At 46.5% G+C, this 21,505-nt stretch overlaps 1 protein-coding gene across 3 annotated transcripts in view; it reads right to left on the bottom strand.

The window, feature by feature from the left end:
* The window catches only part of AP2B1 (adaptor related protein complex 2 subunit beta 1), a 74,503-nt gene that overhangs the window by 5,836 nt on the left and 47,162 nt on the right, over window positions 1-21,505 (bottom strand). For 2 of the 3 annotated variants that reach the window (XM_080357074.1, XM_080357076.1), the window contains 6 exons: window positions 20,684-20,725; window positions 18,646-18,792; window positions 17,216-17,361; window positions 14,635-14,764; window positions 6,538-6,622; window positions 5,727-5,813 (listed from right to left, as the gene is read on the bottom strand). In XM_080357074.1, coding sequence (XP_080213200.1) covers window positions 5,727-5,813; window positions 6,538-6,622; window positions 14,635-14,764; window positions 17,216-17,361; window positions 18,646-18,792; window positions 20,684-20,725 — 637 coding nt within the window. The remainder of the gene's footprint in view (window positions 1-5,726; window positions 5,814-6,537; window positions 6,623-14,634; window positions 14,765-17,215; window positions 17,362-18,645; window positions 18,793-20,683; window positions 20,726-21,505) is intronic. The other variant, XM_080357075.1, reaches the window with a different exon arrangement.

The raw sequence follows: 21,505 nt of genomic DNA, 5'->3' as shown, positions 1-21,505 counted from the left end.
TCAATCATGTGATGGCACCTCTTGCGATTTAAACAGCTGCTGCCTCTGCTGAGGGACAGATTTCCAGTGCTTGTAGGGAGGGAAACTGAGGCAGGGCAAACTCCCAGGAATGCCTGTTTTCCGCTCCCTTGTCTGACCCCAGTTGCCCCCTGAAAAGTGCAAGAAACCCTGCAAAATATTCCCTGTCTCAGCCACACACCTGGGGTGACCATAAACAGGCTGGAAAGCTGATGCTTAGCTCACCCAGCTCCTCCTGCCCCCTGTCTCAGCACAGATTTGGGGAACACACCCCCTCTCCCTGCAGGGAGCAGCTCCCATCCCTCCTGTGCTCCCGAGTGTCAGGATTTTAGATTTTGGAGATGGGGCAGAGTTGCTAAGCAACAGTGCCAGGCTGTGCCTGGCTGAAGGCAGGACCGCTAATGCCATGTGACAGCGCAGCCTTTTCAACAAAAACCAAAACCAAGCCAAAAAGGCAGATATTTGCTGGGAGCAGGGAGCTGAGCCCCATCCTGACACAGCTGCTGGTTTCCCAGGGAGCGCAGCCCCACCGAAGCCCCGGGCTGTGCTGAGCCGTGGTGCTGGGCACGTGTCTCCCCGCGCACGGGGATGTGGTGACTGCGAACCAGAGCCACCCGGTCCTGCTGCAACATGGCACCGTTTCCATCTGACCTTGCTAAGGAACTTTCCGCAGGGCTTTTCCTTTTGGCTCAGTGCTTATTCTCCAAACCCTTTTGGAGCGCATTGTAAGGACACAAAAAGATGTCCCCATCGCCAGCGCCGTGGCAGCCACTGACACCAGTCCAACTTGCAGGGCTTTTTGTTTCTTTTTCCTTTAAAACAGAATTCTCTACCCTACCTCAGGCCAACAACTAAACAGCACACAGGGAAAGACCGGCACACGGGGTAGAATAGCTGAGCAAGGTCTCCTCCAGTTCTTTCCAACAGCACTTTCTTTCTAGGTAAGCAAAGGACATGCTTAAACCTTCTGCTCATACAGAACTTCACTTCCAAACTCAAACAGCCAAGATGACCAATTGGCAACAACAAGGACACGCACAACTCAGAATCAACACCGACAATATTTCTTTTTTGAACTTGGACTTTCATGTCATTTTACAACAAGCATTAAATATCAGGGAGTAAAATTGAATCCCAATCTTTTGTGCAGTGGTAGCTGAAAACCACCCCACATCACTTCTGGTAACACCTGAATGGTTCTGAGCATCCAGCCAAGAACTGAATTCAAATACCAAAAGTATTTGCAATCTGTGATCCAGTCCTGTCTGGGGACATTTTGGTCAGTATTATAACAGTACATTTATTTCCAAGACATGTAATATGCATGGGTTCTGTAAGTTATTAAATGATCAGGATACTGGATTTGCACATATAGGAAAAAAAAAAACCCAAACAACAACCTAAAGAGGGAAGCTTGCATATGATTTTGCCTCTGGTTGTCCAGCAAGAAAATCCAATTTCTCTTTGTTCTAGCGTTAGCAAATTACTTCAGGGAGGAAAAAACAAAGTGACCACTGCATACCAATAAAGCCTTATTCAACTCCTAACACTAAAGCTGTCATTTCACACCAAATTGTGGATCAGCAACAAGCAAGCAAAACCAAAGTGCCTAGAACTGCTGAGCAGCACAGCAACTAGTTGCCTCCTGCTTAATGGCATTGAATCTCCATGTGCAAGTCAGCCTGTCCTCCTTCACTCTGTGGGTCTGGGTAAGCAGAAATTTTAAAAAACATTTAGCTAATCTGATTTGCACATCTTAGCTTAATGCGGTGGTCCTTTAAAATGTAATCAAACTTAGCGTGTTGGAAAAGCAGTGTAAAGAAGGCAAACTTAGCTTTAGCACATGTTCAGTTGCAGGGGAAACCCCGGTTGGTACAGCTGCACCAACAGCACCCACATTATTTGAGCTATAACAGTCTATGAACCTATTTTCATGCACCAGATTCTTATATTTTCATGTAAAAAAACCAAAATCAATTAAGTTAGCGCTGGCTTCGTAAGAGATGAGAATACTGGGGTACAACCATGACCTCGTGTTTTCATTACAAGTTGTATTTCTGAATATGGTTTTCTCCATGGCACTATCACAACCTCTTCCTAAGAGGCAGATGCATGAAACAGAGCTCTGATTAATTCAAGACGTGCAGTGCATCCCGAGTACACCCTGGCCCCGCAATACAATACTCGCTCCAGCCCTACAGAGCAGCCTCAGGTCAGCTCCAGTTCTCACCACCGGGAACCTGAGCCCCAGATCCCTCATCCAGAATGAAGCACTCATCTCTGAGTCACTGGGAACTGTGGGAATACCTTAGAGGGTCCAGGATTTACTCTTCTTTTTGGAAACAAAGCTGCTGCAGACAGGGACTAGAGCAACAAGCTCTGCCCATGATGGTATCTGCTCCTCACCTCATAGCCTGGCACCTTCTCCTCAGCTTCAGTTTGCGGCGCTGTGGGCTTCCTGCAGCAGCCAGGATTTTCTGGCTGCTCTGTGCCGCATTACGGGGTGAGCTGCCAGGGATGGGAGCTTCTTCTGCCATCCCTATTGCAAACCATCAAAGCTTGAGTCAATCCCATTTGGCTTGCCTCATGGGCACAGGATGGGTCTTTTACCTACAAAGGCCTGGGAGACTCACACAGAAGCATCTCCATGGAAAAGACTGGGTTTATCTCCTTTATGTTTGAAGAAATAAAAGAAATAACCTAGGGAAAAGCCTGTAGTTCACACAGGAGGTGCTGTAAGGTGACTGTTGCGCATTGACAGCCAGCTCTGGATGCACAAGAAATACACAAGCTGCTTTCTTGACAGATAAAAACCCAGCCCCCTAAAAATCCTTCTTCCAAGCCCATTTCACTTTGGTTTAAAGAAAAAGAAATTAAAATTTCAGTTTCGCCCTTGAAGAAAATCAGCGTCCCCTGTTTAGCTGCTCGGTGGGGCTTCCTGCACCTAACTTCAGCCCCGCTTCTCACGCTGCACAGAAACAGCGCGGATCTGAGCGCTCAGGAAAGCAAAGGCTCTTTGTGACGAGGAGAAGAAAAGCCAAGAAGAAAAACCAGGGCTGTGTGGACCAGGTTCATGATCAGCACACTCTGCCCCGTTTTCCCCGACACTTCCAGTAGCCGTGCGGCTTGATTTGAGTGGCTGGTGGTGCTGCGATCAGGGCACATCAGCCGGGAGCAGAGGTATTTTTAGCTCACAGCTAAATTCACATCGCTGGGCTGGAATCAGTGAGACCGAAGCATGAATGGTGCGGTGCGTCCCCGAGCCTGAAAGGCAGCTTGCCACCAAGTGGGTGGGCTCACGCTCGGTATGAATTACTGATCCGAGCGGATGCGAGAGGAGGGATAACGATTCACACGGTGGCTGCACACCTCTGCGGAGCCGGCGGCGCTTTCTGTCTGTGCTGAAGGGCTGCGAAAACCCAGCACCTCCTAAATTTTAGTTAGGAACCACTGAAATATGCAGACTTTGTTCCATGCAGCTCTGCCACGGCAGCCGTTGCGTACCTTATTTTACACAGTGATATGAGAGCTGCACATGGTGGCATTGCACCGGTGAACAATAGAACTGCCAGCAGCCCAGGTTGAGAGCGTTTTTCTGCTTAGGCATCTCCTACGAGAGAGTCTTTTGAACATGAACCAGCCTTTTCTCCACGAGGATCAAGTTCCTAAAGATTTTATACCCAACGCAGAGTTGCTATTCTTGAAAGAAAGGAGGTGCTTTAAAACAAGGCTGTTTTCACTGCATTTAAATGATCAAGACTGAATCTTGAAAGGTTATCGTGCTACTGCAGCATGTAGACAGACACACACTCTTACTCTGGTATAAACTCGTAGCAAGATGGATTCAGCTGTCAGAGCCCACCCAGTTGGTTTTACGTGTGCCACCCATCACTTGCCAGGCTATGAGAAGTCTCCATCCCTGGGGATGCTGGAAGCCCAGCCCTTGGCAGGGTTTGGGGCTTGGCTGATCCTGGTACAGACAGACCTGATGCTCTCTGTACTAGAGGAGGTTACTGCTCCAATAAAATCAAGGTAAGCAGCAGACTGAGTCAGAGTTGCATTGGTAGTTAAAATCCAAGTGGCTAAGACAAACACACAAGATTTCCCTTGTTTTCCCTCCTCGAGCTATTGGGTTTGAAATCTGTTTATGACACATGACCCACTTTCTCCCATACACAAGCCAAAGAGGCTGGCAGGTCCTGCACACCCCCCAGCATCCCGAGTGACGGATGGGAGAGGCACCACATCCAGGGCAGAAAGTCTCTTTCCATTTGAGCCCTGGCAACAGCTGCAGATACCCCTGCAGAGAAACCACCCCACATTCCTGCGCTCTCCTTGCAAGCGAGAAACACGTTCTCCACTGAGTATCACCAATTCAGGCATGGCTGAGCGAGCAGGCTGGTCCTGAGCTGGCAAACCCTCCCTGAATGGAGAGCATTACCTCTCACTCCGCATCTAACTACTTCTTCCAAAGGGAAAAGAGGCTAATGACCAGGCTGCAGGATCACCAGTGCTCGCCTTCCCAGCCACGCGCAGACCCTTCCCAACTGCATCCTCTGCTAGCCAGCGCCACTATGTCCCACCGCCGACCACGAGAAGCTACCAACACTTCTGATTTGAGATGCAAAGAGCTGTGGACGGCTCGGGCACGGCCGGGACAGAAGGCGTCAGCAGCAGCACTGCAGTGCAGGGGAGAGGCAATGCCAAGTGCCATCGGGAGCAGAGGAAGGACTGGGGGAGGCGCAGAGGTTGTTCTTGTTTGAAACCCCACAGTGAAATCAAGTCATAAGGTCCAACAGCTGCTATTTTTCTCCCCTCTTGCGTGCTCCGGCTTTTATATTCCAAAATAGTAATAATTATGAGCACAAAGAGACCCACGGTTTCTGTCTGCAATTGAAGCAAGAGGGTGTTCATTGTGTAATAGCAGACATGAAAGAATAAAAAGGTTACAGGGTTTGTAATCAATAGGGACACTTTTTTAGTCTGTGAAACATAGCAGCTTTCGGCAGAATCACTTGGCTCCTGTCCAGAACCTCTTGCACAGGAGCAAAGCTGCTATGCTGGCCCCATTCCACTTTCGTTTTTAACACTCCCTCATCCTTCAGCAGTAGTAAGGTCATGTGTACAAGTAGGATGATCACAGAGGCAACTAGATGACTAAACAGAGCTGAAAGGGATGAAATATGGTCAAAAATGCATCAATACAGTGGCTAAAAACAGCAGACCAAAACTCTTCCCACATGGTCTGTCCTTCGTAGTTGTCCAAACATTTTACAGTGGTATGTAGGGCACTTTCACAACAGAAAGAGATACTGGCCAAGTATTATGAAGCAGGTTAAAATTTGGGCTGGAACACCTTGCCTAAAACACACGGTAGAAAGACAGGATATCTGAACAGCCCCACCATTGCATTCATCTCTATTTAAAAGAGCAGCTTTGCAGAGAAGCAAAGTATAAAAGAGAAAATACGAATACAAGGTCCAGAATAAAAGGAAGAAACAGGTCAAATTTAGGATCTGGGATTTTAGATCTGCTTTCATGGGGACCCAGCTAAAGCTTTACTGAAATAAGCCTCAGAATCCAAGGCTCTTCTGTCCATAAGTCCAATACCCACCTACCTGTTAGCCATACACAACGCTATTAATAAGGTGATGTCTAGTGACCGTACATCAAAAGCACTCTCAGTGTGGTAGAATTAAGCTACTCACCGGCATTCAGGTGACAGTCTTTAATCTGGAACTGAAGCTCATTTTCGTTTGGAATATCTTTCCAGGTTGCAAGGAAGACCTGGCGCTCTAGAAACAAGAAAAACAATCAGCAATCGCAGATCCTCAAAGGACCAGGGTATTAATTAAATGACAGCAGAATGATACAAGGTAGTAACACAAAAGATCTTCCGGTCACATTTTGCCCTGCTGTGGTCAGATCCAGGATTTGCTCCTGTAACAATCTCAGTCTTCCTGTAAAAGCAGCAAAGCTTTCATGTCTTTTGGAGTCCCCAAACCAGAGACAGTCTTTACCAAATGAGCTGTTTAGAACCACAAACAGGCATGATTTGACAAGAAAGAAGGAGACCCACACATTTAGGATTATGTTATAGTGAAAGATGCTTTTCAAGCTACTTTCCAGACAGCAGAAACAAGAGTTTAATAAAGGTGACCAGGGAACACATAAACAACAGTGAAAGTGGTATGGAGGCAAATCCTAGACCCAATTGAGTGAACCAAACCTTAAAAAAACCCCAAAAAACACCCTCAAAAATCAGCCTCAAAGAAAACAGATCCACCTCTTGTCTGGTAGAGAGAATCAGAGCAGAGAACTTGGGTTCTGATAACTATTGGAGTTGCAGGACAACAGGGACAGGATACCAAACCCCTACAGATTAATTCAGGCTGCTGAGATGAGCTGGTATGAAGGTCAAGACCACGTGAATCTCAGCCACAAGACAACTGCACCCAGCTGGGTGCTGCAAGCACAGCCTGGCTGAAGGAGCCTGACCACAGACCTAAAAGCACTCACCCATTTTTCCATCCTCTACGAAAAGTACGTTGAGAGGAATCAGGCAGCTGAAGTAAAAGACATCAATGTTGTTTTTCACAGCCACCTGTTATAATAGAAGAAACAAGGGGGTTAAATTTTCTCTATCTGCTGCAAGTCCAAAGGGATCTTAAGATTTTGCATGGTTTTATCGCCTGCCCATGTACCCCAGAGTGCTTTCTCCGAGCAGAGGTCAGCTCTGAATGTGACACTACTGCTTTTGGGTAGTTTCAGACGCAGATCAGTCCCACCCCTCTGTGCTCACTCCATTTTCACTAAAAGCTGCACAATCTTCTCCTATGAGCATTTCACCGTGCTGCCTGAGAGCCAGCTGCACTGATGGGGTCACATCCTTGCCCTTTTCTGCTCTCATTCAGCCTCTCCCTTCTCTTGCTTCTTCTACCTCTGATGTATGTTCACCTCCCTGGCTGCACACAGCTACGAGCACGTGTCTCATATCGCACTTGAGCTTCTTCATCACCCCTCTTTGCCATCTCACTCTTGCAATTCCCCAGCTCCAAACCCCTGCGTATTCTTAATTTTCACCCCCAGCTCTCGGTCATGTCTGAACACGCAGACCCCTTGATTGGTTCTATCTCAGCCTGGACACTTTCCAGAAAGCCAGAAGCTAGTCCACTGCCCGCACCTTCCTTGCAGCATCTCCCAAGTCTTCTGCCTTTACCTTTGTCACATCTATCTATCAGTCAATCACACATGCTGGGTGTTGACTCCTGGAAGAAGAAAGCCCTGTTTCAGATCCATCAGGGTAGGTAAAAAGAGATCACTTGGCAAAAGACTTAGTTCTCAGTGCCATTAAACTCCATCAGCCAGGGAGACGCACTGGATTGCCTTTTATCACACGTGCTCGCCACATAACTGACAAACCTCTGCTAACACAGAGAGCATCCTCACTTGCAGTGTTCCCCAGGCTGAGAGAGCTGATGTTACAGCAGGAGCAAAGCGGAGGTCTGAGAAAGCGCACTGTCATAATAAAGCACAGAAAAAAGGTGGCTCTGGGCTTTATTTCCATGCCTCTCATGCTCTCCTCACATCATCCTGCATATCGATAGCCTGTCATGGGAGCACAGTTCAGCAGACACCTGCTGCAACGAAGGAAACTTATCCTTAGGATTGAGGTTGTGTGGGGAGCCCTGAATTTCAGGAGCCGTCTGAGTTCCTACGTCCTCTGAAAAACCCCAGGAGGAGTTCTCCAGTTTGTCACCCAGCTGAAACACAAACCAGACCAAGCTAAATGCTGAGCCAAAGAAATAAATTTGCTGCTACAAAGATTTATGCCAAGACAAACTCCGTTCACATTCATAATTACATACATTAGTGTTCTGTTGAGAAAACTTATTATCCCATAGTGGCAGGTTTAGGACATCCCCAAATGTCGGTAAAAACAGCTGCAGATAGACGAGGGAGGGGAATAAACCAGAGAATTCAAACACAAGTCAGCTCATTAGACATGAATGCAAGCCAGAGGACAAGTGGTAGGAGATTGAGCTCCTGAATGAACTCTTCCACAAACTGGGGAGGTCCCAGAAGTGCAAAGAACAGCGGAAAGGTAGATGTGACAGCCTTGTGGGGCTTAGGCTTTCAGCCATCACTAAAGGTAGAAGTTTATATTTAATTCCTACAGTGCGAAGCAGCTGAAGAAGGGATTAGTTTAAAGCCCACTAAAACCATGTAAATGATGGTGTAACCTAGAAAGAAACAGAAATGGTTCTCTGTAATAGGGAGCTGTCACATGCTTGACTGCTGGCGTCACATTCAGGAGCTGGAGTGTCCAGTGTTTGAGCTAGAGGCAGCGAAGCCAGAGTGGAAAAAGCAGGTTGGTGGATGGACTTCAGTGATTCACCTCTGCAAAACGTGATTGAACAGACTGGGTGAGGAGCCAGAAATGCACCTTTGAGGCTGGGAGAGGAGAGCTGGGGAAGGGACAGCATTCTGGATGTTACGCCTGGATGTGAGTCATGGAGATGAGCCAGAAGAGGAGAAATTTAGGCTAAACGTCTGGAAAAACTTGATAGTGAGAATTATTAAGCAGCACAAAATTCTCCTGAGGAAGAGAGAAGCTCCAGTGGTTGGAGTATTTAGAATCAGCCTTGACAACACTCTCAATAAAAGGAACTGTAGCAAAACAACAAAGCATAGCAGGGAATACACTGCGTGATCCAAGATCTTTTCCAACTCTGATTTAATGATTAATTGCCTTGCCTTAGAACAACAGAGATTACTTCACTTCTGTAGCTAATTGTTGTTGCCATACAACAGCAGTTTCTTACAAGAGGGGCTGGAAAGCAGCGTCTTCTCGCCAGTCACGGTTCTAGAGGCACACTCCAAATTAATATGCTAACCCTGTTCCTGCAGTTATAAGAATGCTATAAAAAGGTATCTGCTGACCTGCTTCTCAACTCTGCAGAAACATACTGAGTAAGCTGCTTTGGCTATACTCTGGAGAGCTGCCCAATTAAGATGCTCTGAAGTGCAATTTCTCCCCAGCAAATAAAAGCAAACTACACGCCAGTCTTCCTCCCAGCCGCATCATTGGGTTCGGTAATGCACCATGTGCCACCTTGCAAGTATCTGTAATGATGCAGAAACCAGCTGTCACAGATAACTTTTGCAAACAGGAAAACGCTACAGTCTCCTTAAACCTATTGCACTGTGACAAGACTGGTAAGCTTTTCAGGACTCGCTTCCATCGTTCAACACCACATACTGCCCCAAAACAGCCAGGTAAGAACTGTTAGCACTGTGGTCCCCAACATCTGGTCCATGAAAGGGCATCTGCAGATACCTGGATGGGGAAACCTGTCCCAAGAAGGGGCTAAGAGGCCCTGCCAGTTGATAACAGCTTTCCAAGGTCATGCTTCAACCTTTGCACTGCCACATCAGGAAAGTCCAATGCCATCTGACAGGCTACAAAAGCAACCGCAGGCAGAAAGCAGCTCCACAGCAGCGCCTGTGAGAAACTGAGTAGCTAACAACAGCCACTTGCCAAAAAAATCCAGTGCTCCCGAAGTGGGAACACAGACCTGAGACAATCAATGACATCTAAGATGATACCAGTAGTTGAGAAGTCTCTCCAGGTTTGACATGCTTCAAAGGAACCTCCATTTGCATCCAATAAATCCTCTAGTATAGACTAACTTTGCCTGTGGCTTTGCAGCTTTAACTTGTCGACCTGGACATGAACTACTAAATCTTTAACAAGACCTTCAGCTTCAGACGTTTGAGAATGGAAACAGAAGCATTTTAAATAAAAATGGCTTTCCATTTGTGATTGTTTTGAAAGGAGCAAAAAAAAAGTATTACTACTTTGTGAATTTAGTCAAGCAGAGTACAAAACTTCCAAGCGATAAAAGTCAAAAGGTGCCAGATTTTCATTTGATGCTTCACTGCTGAAAAGGTGTGAGATTGCTAAAAATTGGCACAGGGTTCCCAATTACTTATGTCTTGTTCAGGATCTGACTGGAGGAAGCAGCATCTCTAGAAACGACCCCTGGAACACACTGGCTCACCTTGCAGCATGAGCACCCTTCTGATGTCCTTCCTTACAATGCAACCCTCTGACAGCCAACATGTGGTATTTAGGGGAAGAGGTACCTCATCAGAACAACACTAAGTTATTTTCTTCAATAGTGTAGGTTTCTGATGCCTTAAATCCCAGACTTGAGCATAAGAACCGACTTTCAAAGTCAAGTCTGAAAGCAACACAGATGCTTTCCATCAGCAGCAAGCACACAACATACCCACTCCGAATCCCATTAGCACTTACACTAAATTAAGGATTTACTTCAAGTTGGGTTTTGCTTTAGAGTCTGGTAACAGCCAAACTGTTAAGGCGAGAAGAACTCTCCTCTGCAGAGTCTTTTTTACCTCTGCCAGCACAAGGTCGAGGTTTGTTCTGTGACAGTCTGCCGCTCTGGCTGTCAGATGCCCCCGGGGAGCGCTAGCTACCTCCCTTCATTCTGTCTGACAGGTAGGGTTCTCAGGATCCTAAGGATGCTCAAGAGCTGCTGCCAGGCGGATGCTCTACCCACAGGCACAAGCGTGGAGCCCGGGCAGCGGCGCTGAGCCCAGACAACCAGGCTGGGCGCCGCGTCCTGGCTGCGGCCGTCAGCTCCGCGTGCGTCAATGGTCAGGGAACAGCGAGTTACGGGGAGGGCTGTGCTCTCGTGTGTGCCTGGCTGGACTTGGAGTTCAAAATGTACATTTTTATCAAATGTGCTGCACCATGTGGCAGACCTGCCCTTAGCAGTCAAGCCAACAGCTTTCTGCAGCTGAGCGAGGAACTGGCCGCAGACGCCAGGCTGTGATCTGAGTCCTTAATTCAGAGAGTGCCTAGGAGGGTTCTTTTCTTTGCTGGAGTAAGACCCTCACTAGTAGAGGATGTTAAAAAATAACCAAGACAACAAACCCAAGAGAGCACCTTCCACACCTGGCTACTCAAGGCTGTTCTGTGGCGGTTGGTCCAGTAATTTTGACACAGCTCACACACAAGCAGATATTGTGCAACTTACCAAGCAGGCTCTGCAGGGAGAACACCTGCTGGCTGGACTTGCTGCTCACCCTGATTCTCAGCATTGAGTTGAATGTGTGAAATCTGTTTCCAAGTACCAAGAGCTCTGCATCTGTGACCCGAAAGGCATTAACACTTCTGATGAATGAGAGCTCCAGCGGTTCTGCATTGCAAGCGAGACACTGAAGAGTGGAGGAGCAGAGGTGGTGAGTTACAGCAGAACTGAGCATGGAAGGATAAATATGATCTAGTGCGTTTACAAGACTGATCTTTTCTCAATGAGGAAGCTCCACCTTCATCTGCCTTTAGAGAAATGTTTTGTCAAACTCACTGGAAGAAAAAAATAAAACAAAACACAACGTTCTGCACCTCAAATTGCTTAGCAGCAAGGGAGAGGTCTGCATTTCCAAGTGACACTTTTCCGGAAGAAAAGCAGCTGGTAGATCCTTCCCTTTCAATGCTAACCAGATCATTTTACAGGCATTTTGGGAAACTGAAGCTATGCTTCTTCCAGTTGCATGCTCAGTGGCTGTAACAAACAGCCCTGGCAGTTGACAGGAGGTAACACTGGGGAATGCAACACACTGATCATCAATTCTGAATGTGGATCCCAAGAGAATGTGTTTTCAGGGTTAAGGGAGCAATTCTCATGTAGCCAAATGAAAAAAAAATCTGTATTCTGATCTCACAGCTTTTCACAGCCCTTGAAAGGCCATTTAATAGGAACAGTGGTTCTCTTTAGCATAGAAAGGCTCTCATCCCAGGCATTTTCTTATTCCAAATTTGACTTGAAGATGAAGAAGTATCTGGAAAGAAGATTCCTCACCAATGCAAATCCCTATTTCAGAATTTATTTTCCTTTTTGAGAGCGCAAGGTCTCACATGTGGATACCCCATCCGCCCCATCTCTTCTACCAGGTACAACCGTAACACCCTACATGTCACCAGCCTGGAGTCTTCAGTGCTGTGCCCAGTCTAACTTTGGCTTTATGCTTTCAATAAATCTCTGCTTGACTGGTGGCTGAATCTGAGTCAACAGGTCAAGAAGATCATCAGTACAACTTCAGGATGGGAGGGAGAAGCCTGCTATTCATTACCACAGATCGAAGGAGACTGGCAAACAGGAGACTTTTCAGTTGGGAGCCATAGTTATATTTTACCCAAGTAAGCCTCTGAAAATATTTCAAGTCTTCCTCATCTTCTTGCAAAAATGTTAACTTCTCAAATATTTTAGTTTGGTTCCATGATTACAAATGTTAAGATTAAGCCAGCTCTATTGGGTGAAATATTAGGGACGCTAATAAAAATAAGCTGAACAAGACGTGAATTCATTACTTCTGAAATGGTTGCCTAAGGAAGGCACAACTAGTCTTTGAAGTTTCTAATTAACATGACAAAAAGTTGAAAGCTATCAGTCTGGTTACTTCAGGACTTATTTTTCTTGTTACTTAAACAAAAAAAAACCCACCAGAAAACCAACATTCAGAACAGGAGATGAACATAAGGTCCTCAGGTTCAAACCAGCCCTACATCTATTTCCATGTTCTGCAGCTCAGAAAAACCACATTAAGCAAATTTAACTTGATGAGTGTTTTGGTTCTTCAATGAATACAGGAACATTTGTATTCTCTACTCCTATATTATGCTATAAATTGTTCCCTAAGTAGGTCACCAAAACCATTTCTGACTGTTTCAAGACAGATAATTTCTACATGAACTCACAAAACAAAACCAGAGCCTTGGCTGTCAGGGCAATGACAGATCTCCATCAAACCCACTGCTGTCAAAAAAGTAAGGGGAGTGCTCTTTTTAACTTGGCATCTGCTATCATGATTCAACTCTTTGCAGAGAAATATACTATTACTCCATATGGCAGCTTCCCCAATTGTAAAAGGGCAGCCAACTTCGATGGCAATGAGAGAGCTAGCAAATTAGCAACTAAGTCTGGCACTAATGAATGCTTCGCTGTCTCAATAGAAGGTAGCTGGAGGTTTCCTAGCTTGTTTTCTCTTTGCTTTGTTCTAGCAGAAGATGCTACAAGAAACAAACTGATTTTCCAGTTCCTTTAGAGATTTAATAACCCAAATACTTCACTTCCCTCCTGATCAAAGGAAGCAGCAACTTAAGAATGCCTTGAAAGGGTCCCTGGTGTTACGGAGGCAGATCAGCGCTGTCACCTCCTAGAGACTTCCCAATTTCCCCCAGAGCAGCAGGCAGGTTTTATCACAGCTGACCCACATGCAGTGATGCAACCTCATCTCCGTGACCTGGGTGCAGAGGGAATCCATCCAGCTTTTCCACAAGCTGGAAGGGCCCTCTGTGGAAGACAAGCACATGCAATTCATTCACTGTCCACACGCTCCCCCATCGCATGACTGAGCTCGGAGCTGGAGTGTAGGACTGCTCGTTTGAGTGCCAGAGAAGCTATTTCAAGCTGTTTGCCCAAAGACTCATCAATAAGTCATAAGCCCCAGAATGGAAGTCAAAAGAAAGGAAAAAAACAGTTGCTCGGGCAGAATAAATAGTAACTTCCATTGCATTCTCTTCATCTAAAAAGAGAATGAGATGCTTCAAAATATTCCCCTCTATGCGCGGCTACACTACAGGAAACCAACCCAGTTCCATCTCCTGGAGACGTGAGGCTAGTGAGACGTGCCATAGTGCAAACTAACCACATTTTTGGGATAATGGGAAAATCATCCTGGGGAACCATCTCGACAGAGCAGAGGCAGGAGGCACATGGCAGCGGTGGGGAAGAGCTTCTTTCCAGGGAAGACTCTCTGCCTGGTGAGAACTTCAAGAGCAATGTCCTGAGGCATGCCAGGACTGAAGGAGGCAGTCTCTGGTTCAAACCAGAGGTAAACACCTCCCTGGATCTGTCCTGTCTTTATCAGCTTGGCAGCCCAATCTGACAAAAAGCTTCTTCTAGGGAACATTGTCCCTGACACGCACCAACAGCCTCATTAACGAAATATCACCTGCTCACGTCACTTCTCTCCTGCCTTTCCCAGAACACATCTTGTTTGCGCTGGATTAAGCTGTCTGGGGCAGGGGTGTGCCAATGCCTTTGTAAAGCACCCTGGAAGTTAAGAGCACTAGAGAAATACTAATCACTCAGCAGTCGCTCTCTTCCCTGAAATTCCTTTACCTGCCTCAATCTTGCTGACAGCTCTCGCTGCCGGCTCCACCACAAGCGTGTGCTTTCTCTGCTCAGACCAGTTCAGGAGCCCAACCAAACCTCACGCCCAGCTTACTGAAAAGTGTTACTGGAGTAGACAAAGACCTTAATCTACACAGATGCAAACAGTGGGTTTGAGGTGTTTGAAAAGGCAAACTCACAAAATTCCAGAAATGCTTGCTTCAGCCTTCAGTGGAAGAGACTAGAAAAAGGAACAGGAAGTTGTTTTGGCTGGACTCACGGCCCACATGCAGGAGGTCTGATGGTTTACCCCATCATAGTATTTTATTATAGAATCTTATAATATTGCATCGAGCCAAACTGGGCTGAGCAGCTGCTGATCTCTCCCCACCCAGAACAAGTCAATCTTTACCTGGAGGTTGTTCAGAGGCTCCATTTTCATGACTGGTCCCAGAGTGTTGAGGGGCAGGGAGACATCAATACTTTGGTTTGGCATCAGAGGTGTGTGAATGGCCAAGGGGGTGCTCGGGATGACTCCGAAGCTGAGCAAGAGAAAAACCAGAGGTGATGACAGCAGCAAGGCATTGCCCAACACCTATTCTCCTTTTGCCAAGCACAAGCTGGCTCATGTTCCCATTACCCACAAGCTGTCCCTGCTGTTATTCCGGGGAGGAACACAGCTCTTGATGTGCACCACAGTAGACACTTAAAGCAGGATAAGGCGTGGGAAACTCAATCAGGTCGGTCTCCTTGACAACAAGCACCATCCTGCCCAGGGGACCAGCATCTGGGAACTCTTCCATTCCCCACACAGCACTGGTCTACGTGCCGAGCAGCAGCCTGCCCAGCAAGGAGCGGCACCTGGACTCGACTCAAGCCTGTGGGCTGCCTCTTACAGAGCTGGAGAGCACTAGAAGTAGAGCATATCACACATTGCACGGCTGTTGTATCACTGGGAGCCATGAAAGAAAGAACTGGAGCCAACGCAGAACAAACACATCGCCAAGGAGGAGTACATGGTTTCTAACAGAGCACTGTAGAACAAATGAATCAACACAGCCAGCTGTCTAGTCCCGAATGGCAGCGTCTGGCTCTGTCGCTTGGTTTGAGACTCCTTCAGCTGGGGACATATACCACCGTAGCAAAGGGAATGTTTACTTGCCCGTTCAGTCCAAGAGGCGTTTAATTCCACAGGCACCTCTTCTTAGTGTGGGGAAGAGGAAAAGCAGCTAACATTTAACATCACACTTCTGTGCTACGTCCTGGCTTCTTTTTGAAAGCAGATGGAAGGGCAGATGCATAAGACAGTTTTGGTGTCCACTCATGACCCCATTTCTCTTTAGCAGAATTCACATTAGCCCAGAGGTGATATTTACCGGAACAAATATGTATAGGCATCTATTGTTTATTTTACGCACTAAAAACCTGATACTGTCTCTGCACAGAGTCAGCTGCATGTGTATTGGGTATGTCACTCTTCCAGAAACCAACAGATGCCCCACTCTTTGTTGTCCTTAGTTTTCAGCTCTAGGGAGCTGAAATGGGAATATTCTCAGCAAGGGCCTAGCACTGTGACTTACCTTCTGCAGCCATTTCACCTCGGGAAATAAGCCCCAGTGTTTTCCCTAAGACTCAGAGGGAAAACAAAGTTGCTTTTTGCTACTAAGTGGCTGTGATACTACGGCTCCAGCTGTCATTTAATTTTTTTAATGTTTTATCCCAAGACTGCAGTGAACGCGATTAGCACCAGCAGGAGAGGGGGGAAAAGCAACAGAAACTTCTCAATCACAAACCTCAGTATTTAAACCTAAAGCGCCAGCCCACTGCAGCTCTTTCCAATGCACCAGCCACAGTGGAAAGCAGTGACAGAAGAACAGTATTTGTAGAAGAGTAAACAGTAGTAGATTGTACATGGAGCATGTGCTGATATGCTCCAAATGAGAAACTGCTGGTTTACTGTACTGTATTTAAACTTCTTCCATCCTTGAGAAGTACCGTGTAGGTGTGGCTAGAATACAGATTGATGTACAGGGAAAAATCAAAGCAAAACAGCTTTTTTTTTTAGGCCAATGACACATTTACATATAGCAGCTTAGCAAAACTCTCCAGAAAATACAGCAGTCCAGAGAGAACATTTACTAAGACTTACTTAACATAATGTCTTTTGTAAGTAAATATTATTCCTCCCAAGAAATCCCAAATTTGCAAGGCTAACAGCAATACTAAAGAGATGGTTTCAGTGGATCTTTGGTATAGAGAACACTTTTCCAGTGAAGGGATGTTAAGAAATATGGGGAACATTTCTGTCATAGGATAAGCTCTCTGACTGGGAAGGGTATTTGCGGGAAGACACCGGGGCTGTGCTGCCATGACATGCCTTTTGGCTGAGATGGGATTCTGAGAACGATCTGTATGCTCTAAACATTCAAGCGGCTGCTTCTTCTGACAAAATTGTTCTGCTGCCAATTACAGGGAAAAAAAAAAACATGCCATAGGCTCTTACCTTGCAACTTCTTCATTGACAAATAGCTTTATTAATGAGACTCGCACTTCCAGACAATCTGAGGGGCAGCACAGCAATTAAGTCAGGAGGCAGAGGCATTACAGATTGATACTTGTACAGCTCCAACGCTTGCCTGTTTATGCTCTCGCTTTCCTCAGGGCACTTACTGGCTATAAAACCACTAACCTGCCTAACAACTCATGAGGCTGCTTAAAAACTCTGCAGAGATTAAATGGAGCAGATGCTGTTTCAGAGCTGGGAGAATAACGGGACTGTCTGCTGCCCATTTCCTTACAGATTTATCAGTCTGTATTTTCAGCCCTTTCACATAACTGTGGTGTGATGGAGAGTTCAGGCTGCATCATCCAGATGTTTCCATGACTGCATCACATTTACACATGAAAATCCTCCCTACCTCTAGCAGTGCAGACAAACTCACAGGAGCACACAATCTTTGTAACAGAGTGGACAAAGTTAATTCATTTCTTACCTGTTCTTATTGAACTGAATGGCAAAGTCGGTCATGTGCTGCAAAGCCTTATTGGTGAAGTTCATCTCCATGTAGATGTGTCCCTGCCTGTGACTGAATGTGCCTGAGATCTCCAGTCCTTTAGCTTTCACTGCAGGCAACCAAACCTTGAACACAAGAGAAGCCATTGCATTAGAAGCCTGGCCTGAGGATAACAAGCAAGCAGAGTTTTCCAAACAACAGCAGAGTCCTGAGTTTGGAAATTCAGCTGCATTGGCACATCAAGTCCACAAATGCTAAAGAAACACTATGGGGAAGGTAAGACATGGGGTGTTGAAAGGATCAAGCTCACCAATGAGAAACAAGCTTGCTGTTCCTAATCCGTGTTCCCAGCACTCACATAAGAATTCAAATATACTGTAACATTAGCGTGCAGGAGAAATAGTGAAAGCCTGTGTCCATCATACTAATACCAGACTTACCAAATTTGCTGATGGACAGTCTTCTCCAAAGATCCGCTGGGCTATTAGAGGCAGGACAATGCTAAAGTTTGAACCAAATAACATCACAGAGCTGATACTATTAGCTGTTTGGGTTCTGGATTCCCAAATCATCTTTGTGGGAAAAACCCTGACTCAGATTTGAGTGGTGCAAAGTGAAGAGACACTCAGCTCTAAATCACTGGGTTATTTTGTACTTAGTCTTATATACGGTGTAATACTGGCAAGCAGCTAAGGACCAAAAGCTTTGAGTAAGCTCTGCAGTACCTTGAGATCCTGGATTTCATAGGATGACTTTAGTTTATTCATCCATCGATTATTTAATAATGGTGCTAATTTTTGTTTATTCCCTTTCAGGCATGAAAGGCTAATCCTGAGCTGCCTGTGGCTACTCCACAGCCTGTTACCAGAACCATGCTCTGCATCTCACGAACCTTCAGACTAAGTGCGCTTCAGCCAGAGCATCTGCGATCCCTGTCACTAACGGAGCATTTATCCGCATTACACTGCTGCACGCTCATCGTCATCACATGATTTTATCTTCACTGTCGGATTCTTCCAAGTAAACAAATCTTCTATTAAAGTTGCAGCAAATGGTATCCTGCCCTCAGTTTCCTGGGGAAACTTGCTAAGAAGTAGGTCTCCAGGAAAGCTGCTCTGACAAAATTGAAATTCTCATACCTTATGTAAGCCGTTCTTTAGAATAATATTGTTAGAGGAAAAGCTAGGGAAGTGTTAAAAAAACAGAAGCCTGAACTAACAACTAACATGGTCTCCAACACAATGTTTCTCTGCCTGGAAAAGCCCAGGGCATCACTGATGGGACTGAGCTGAACTACACTGCCCCGACAGAACCAGAGACCAACAATAAAGGAGACAAGCGAGCAATTTCAGATTTCTTGTAGCCCAAGGTAAGGCAACATACTGAGGGTGTTCTTTTTCCTTACGTACAGACTTTGGAGCCACATATCCTCCAGGAGCCATGCCTATACCAGACGAGAGCTCGAAGAGATCATTGAGTCCACTGCTCACCACCGCTGGGGTGGGCGAAGGGGCGAAGGTGGCTGGGACGGAGGAGGGAATGTAGGTCTGGCCCACCTGGAGGGGTTAGAAAGAACAGGCACCGATTAACATCACATATGAAGAACACTACTTATTAAATAAAGCATGAACTTGGGCAATATCCTAAATATTTTAAAGCCGTTTGCAGCTTCCCCAGTGAACTACCAATAGTGCTAAATAATGCATTTGAATTCCAAAGCTCTTGGCAACTAATCCCTACACTCGGCTGTCACCTCAACCATGCAATAGCTTTCACATCATTTTTTACAGCTCCAGTTATCTAGTTTTACTGTAAAGGAACGTTTCTTCTCCATCTCTTCTTCTCATACAGACAACATGCTTTGTGAATCTACCCTACATAAACCCAGGGAAAAGAAAAAATGCTTCAAATCTTCCCCCAACTACAAGAGTTTTCAGGAATCTGCAAGATTTTGCATATCCAGAGATAGCGAAGGAGTCATGACTGTATTGTGTACTCCCACCCAAAGCCAGAGCTCTGCATTCTCAGCACTGTGGTCGAAAAGGCTCATTACACAAAGCAGAACTAGTTGTCTCTGTTTGCCAGAGGACAACCTTTTGCAAGAAGGGCAATTTTTCCCTCTCAGGACTTAAAACGAGGGCACCAAACCCAGAATATTAACCGTTAGGTGCCCAGCTCCAGGTAGGATGGTCACACTCAAGTTAGGCTCCCAACTTGCCTTCCGTACTGTGAGCAGAAACTATGTGCTTGAGAACAGGATTTGCCACAGTCAGCTGCCCAGAGACAGGCAGAATGGCCAAGGGAGGCAAATAGGAAACACCGGTGACACTCCTGGGTCTGAAGTCTCACTGTTCTTCTGTGCTCAGGAACCCACCTGAGATGTGGAGTTTCAACCAATCCTTTGGACAGGGAGGACTGGTGGTTTTACAGAACTGCTCGGGGGGTTTATGCTGACCCAGAGGCAGAGACCTGGCTTTGCAGGTATGATCTCTACAGAGTAAGTATCTCGCACGTCCCGGCGTGTGCTGCCTGTGTGCTACAGGTATCCTGTACCACTGGCTCTCCTCTGCCCTCGTGCTGAAGCTAGAAAGAAATTCCAGATTCACAGGGAAAGAAGGAGAGACAATGACCGCAGCCATAACAAGGGTCTCTGAAAAGCCCTCCCTCCAGAATTGAGTACGCTTTCCTCACTGAATTACTGGTGACACAGTCCTGGGCAGAGGGGCTGGGGCTTCCTCCAGGAGATTGCTTTTGGCTGTGGGTTGGAGGCACATTCTCTCCTCCTACCCACCAAGCGTCCAAGTCATCTTGCATCCTTTCCCCATGTTTTCCTGGAAGAAGCTGGTATGCATTGGAAGTCAAGGGTGCTTTGGAAGCAGCCTGAAAGTCTCTCATGTCCTGGCGAGCACTCTGGGCACCGAGACACTCACAAAGCACAGGCACAGAGAAGGAGGCCGGTGGCAGGTGGAGTTCAGCACTGACCACGCATGGTAGAAAAGCTCAGAACACCTGATCCTGATGTCCAGGAAAAAAATCTTACGTGGCATTTGGGAGGAGAAAAGCACTGAGTTCAGACAAGCCCATGGTGACGCTGGGTTAGGGTTACAACAGAACAGGCTTTGTGAGTAGAGAGCTGCCAAAGCAGTGGCACAAGGACTGGGGTACTGCCAAAGTAAATGCTGGTGCTCAAACTGAAAGCTCTGAGAAAGAAGAGCTAAGCGGATAGAGTCAACAGCTCTGGCCCTGGCTGCTCTTCGGAAAGCCCAGGTGATAGCTGGACTCAAAGCAACATGGGTGGGGAGCTGTGTGTTTCAGTTGCAGTTGTCCACTTACAAACATCTGCAGTGATTTAAGCATCTTCCAGCACATAATGGGTGAAATTGCACTTAAAAACCCTGAGCTTTGAGCAGCTTTTTAAATTGGGGAAATAAATGGAATGGCACTTACTGCCGGGCTTCCTCCAATGCCCCCGCCAAGGTCACTGCCAAGCTGAAAGAGAGAAGGAGAGAGAGGAGAGAAAGACCGAGTTCATTTAAGCCAAGTGTCGGGTGGCCGGAGCGGAGCTCAGCTGACCGCATTGCCATTCAGGACAGACAGAAACACAATGACGGGAAAGCACAGGGAACAGAAGGGCTTTTTTATGCTGTTGCGCGAGCAGAGCAATTCAGAGAACCACCCCATACACCTACTGCAGACAGGAGCGTTTTGCAGGTTAATAAGAACAAAAGCTCATGCCCTCTTGCGCCTGTCATCTGTACCACAAACTCTGCACAATTCTTCATGTTCCACACATCAGCGCTTTCCTTTCAACCCACCACGCTGGCTGCCGACAGTCCTGAGCAGCTCCACAAAACCCAGTGGGGTAACTGTGAAATGGAATAAAAATAAACCTGCCAGGAAGCTCACTTCCCGAAAGCTTTAGTTTTCTAGGGAACAGCTACGAACTACAGGAAAACACAATGCGCCTTGGCTACGTTCCTCTGACATGTGGCTCTTTTCAGCAACAAGGAAGAAAGAGAAAGGGATGCGTGTCGGCTATTCCAACAGCTCACATAGGGGGGCTTTGTCTTCCCTTTGAAGATTCTCCCCTCCCTTAGACAGGAAAAAAACAGCTTCATGATCTCATGGGCCACTCAATAGTAAAGAGACCTTACAGTGCAATAGGATATTTCAGCAACAATCTCTGCCAAGCTACACAGCGACTAAAACAGCCACTGTGTACCACCCGCACAACCCTCCGCAAACACTAAATGCTCCCTGAAGCTCTTC

The sequence above is a fragment of the Nesoenas mayeri genome, assembly GCF_963082525.1.
Source record: "Nesoenas mayeri genome assembly, chromosome: 20".
Taxonomy (NCBI): Eukaryota; Metazoa; Chordata; class Aves; order Columbiformes; family Columbidae; genus Nesoenas; species Nesoenas mayeri.
This window is presented reverse-complemented; position numbering and strand designations above follow the sequence as displayed.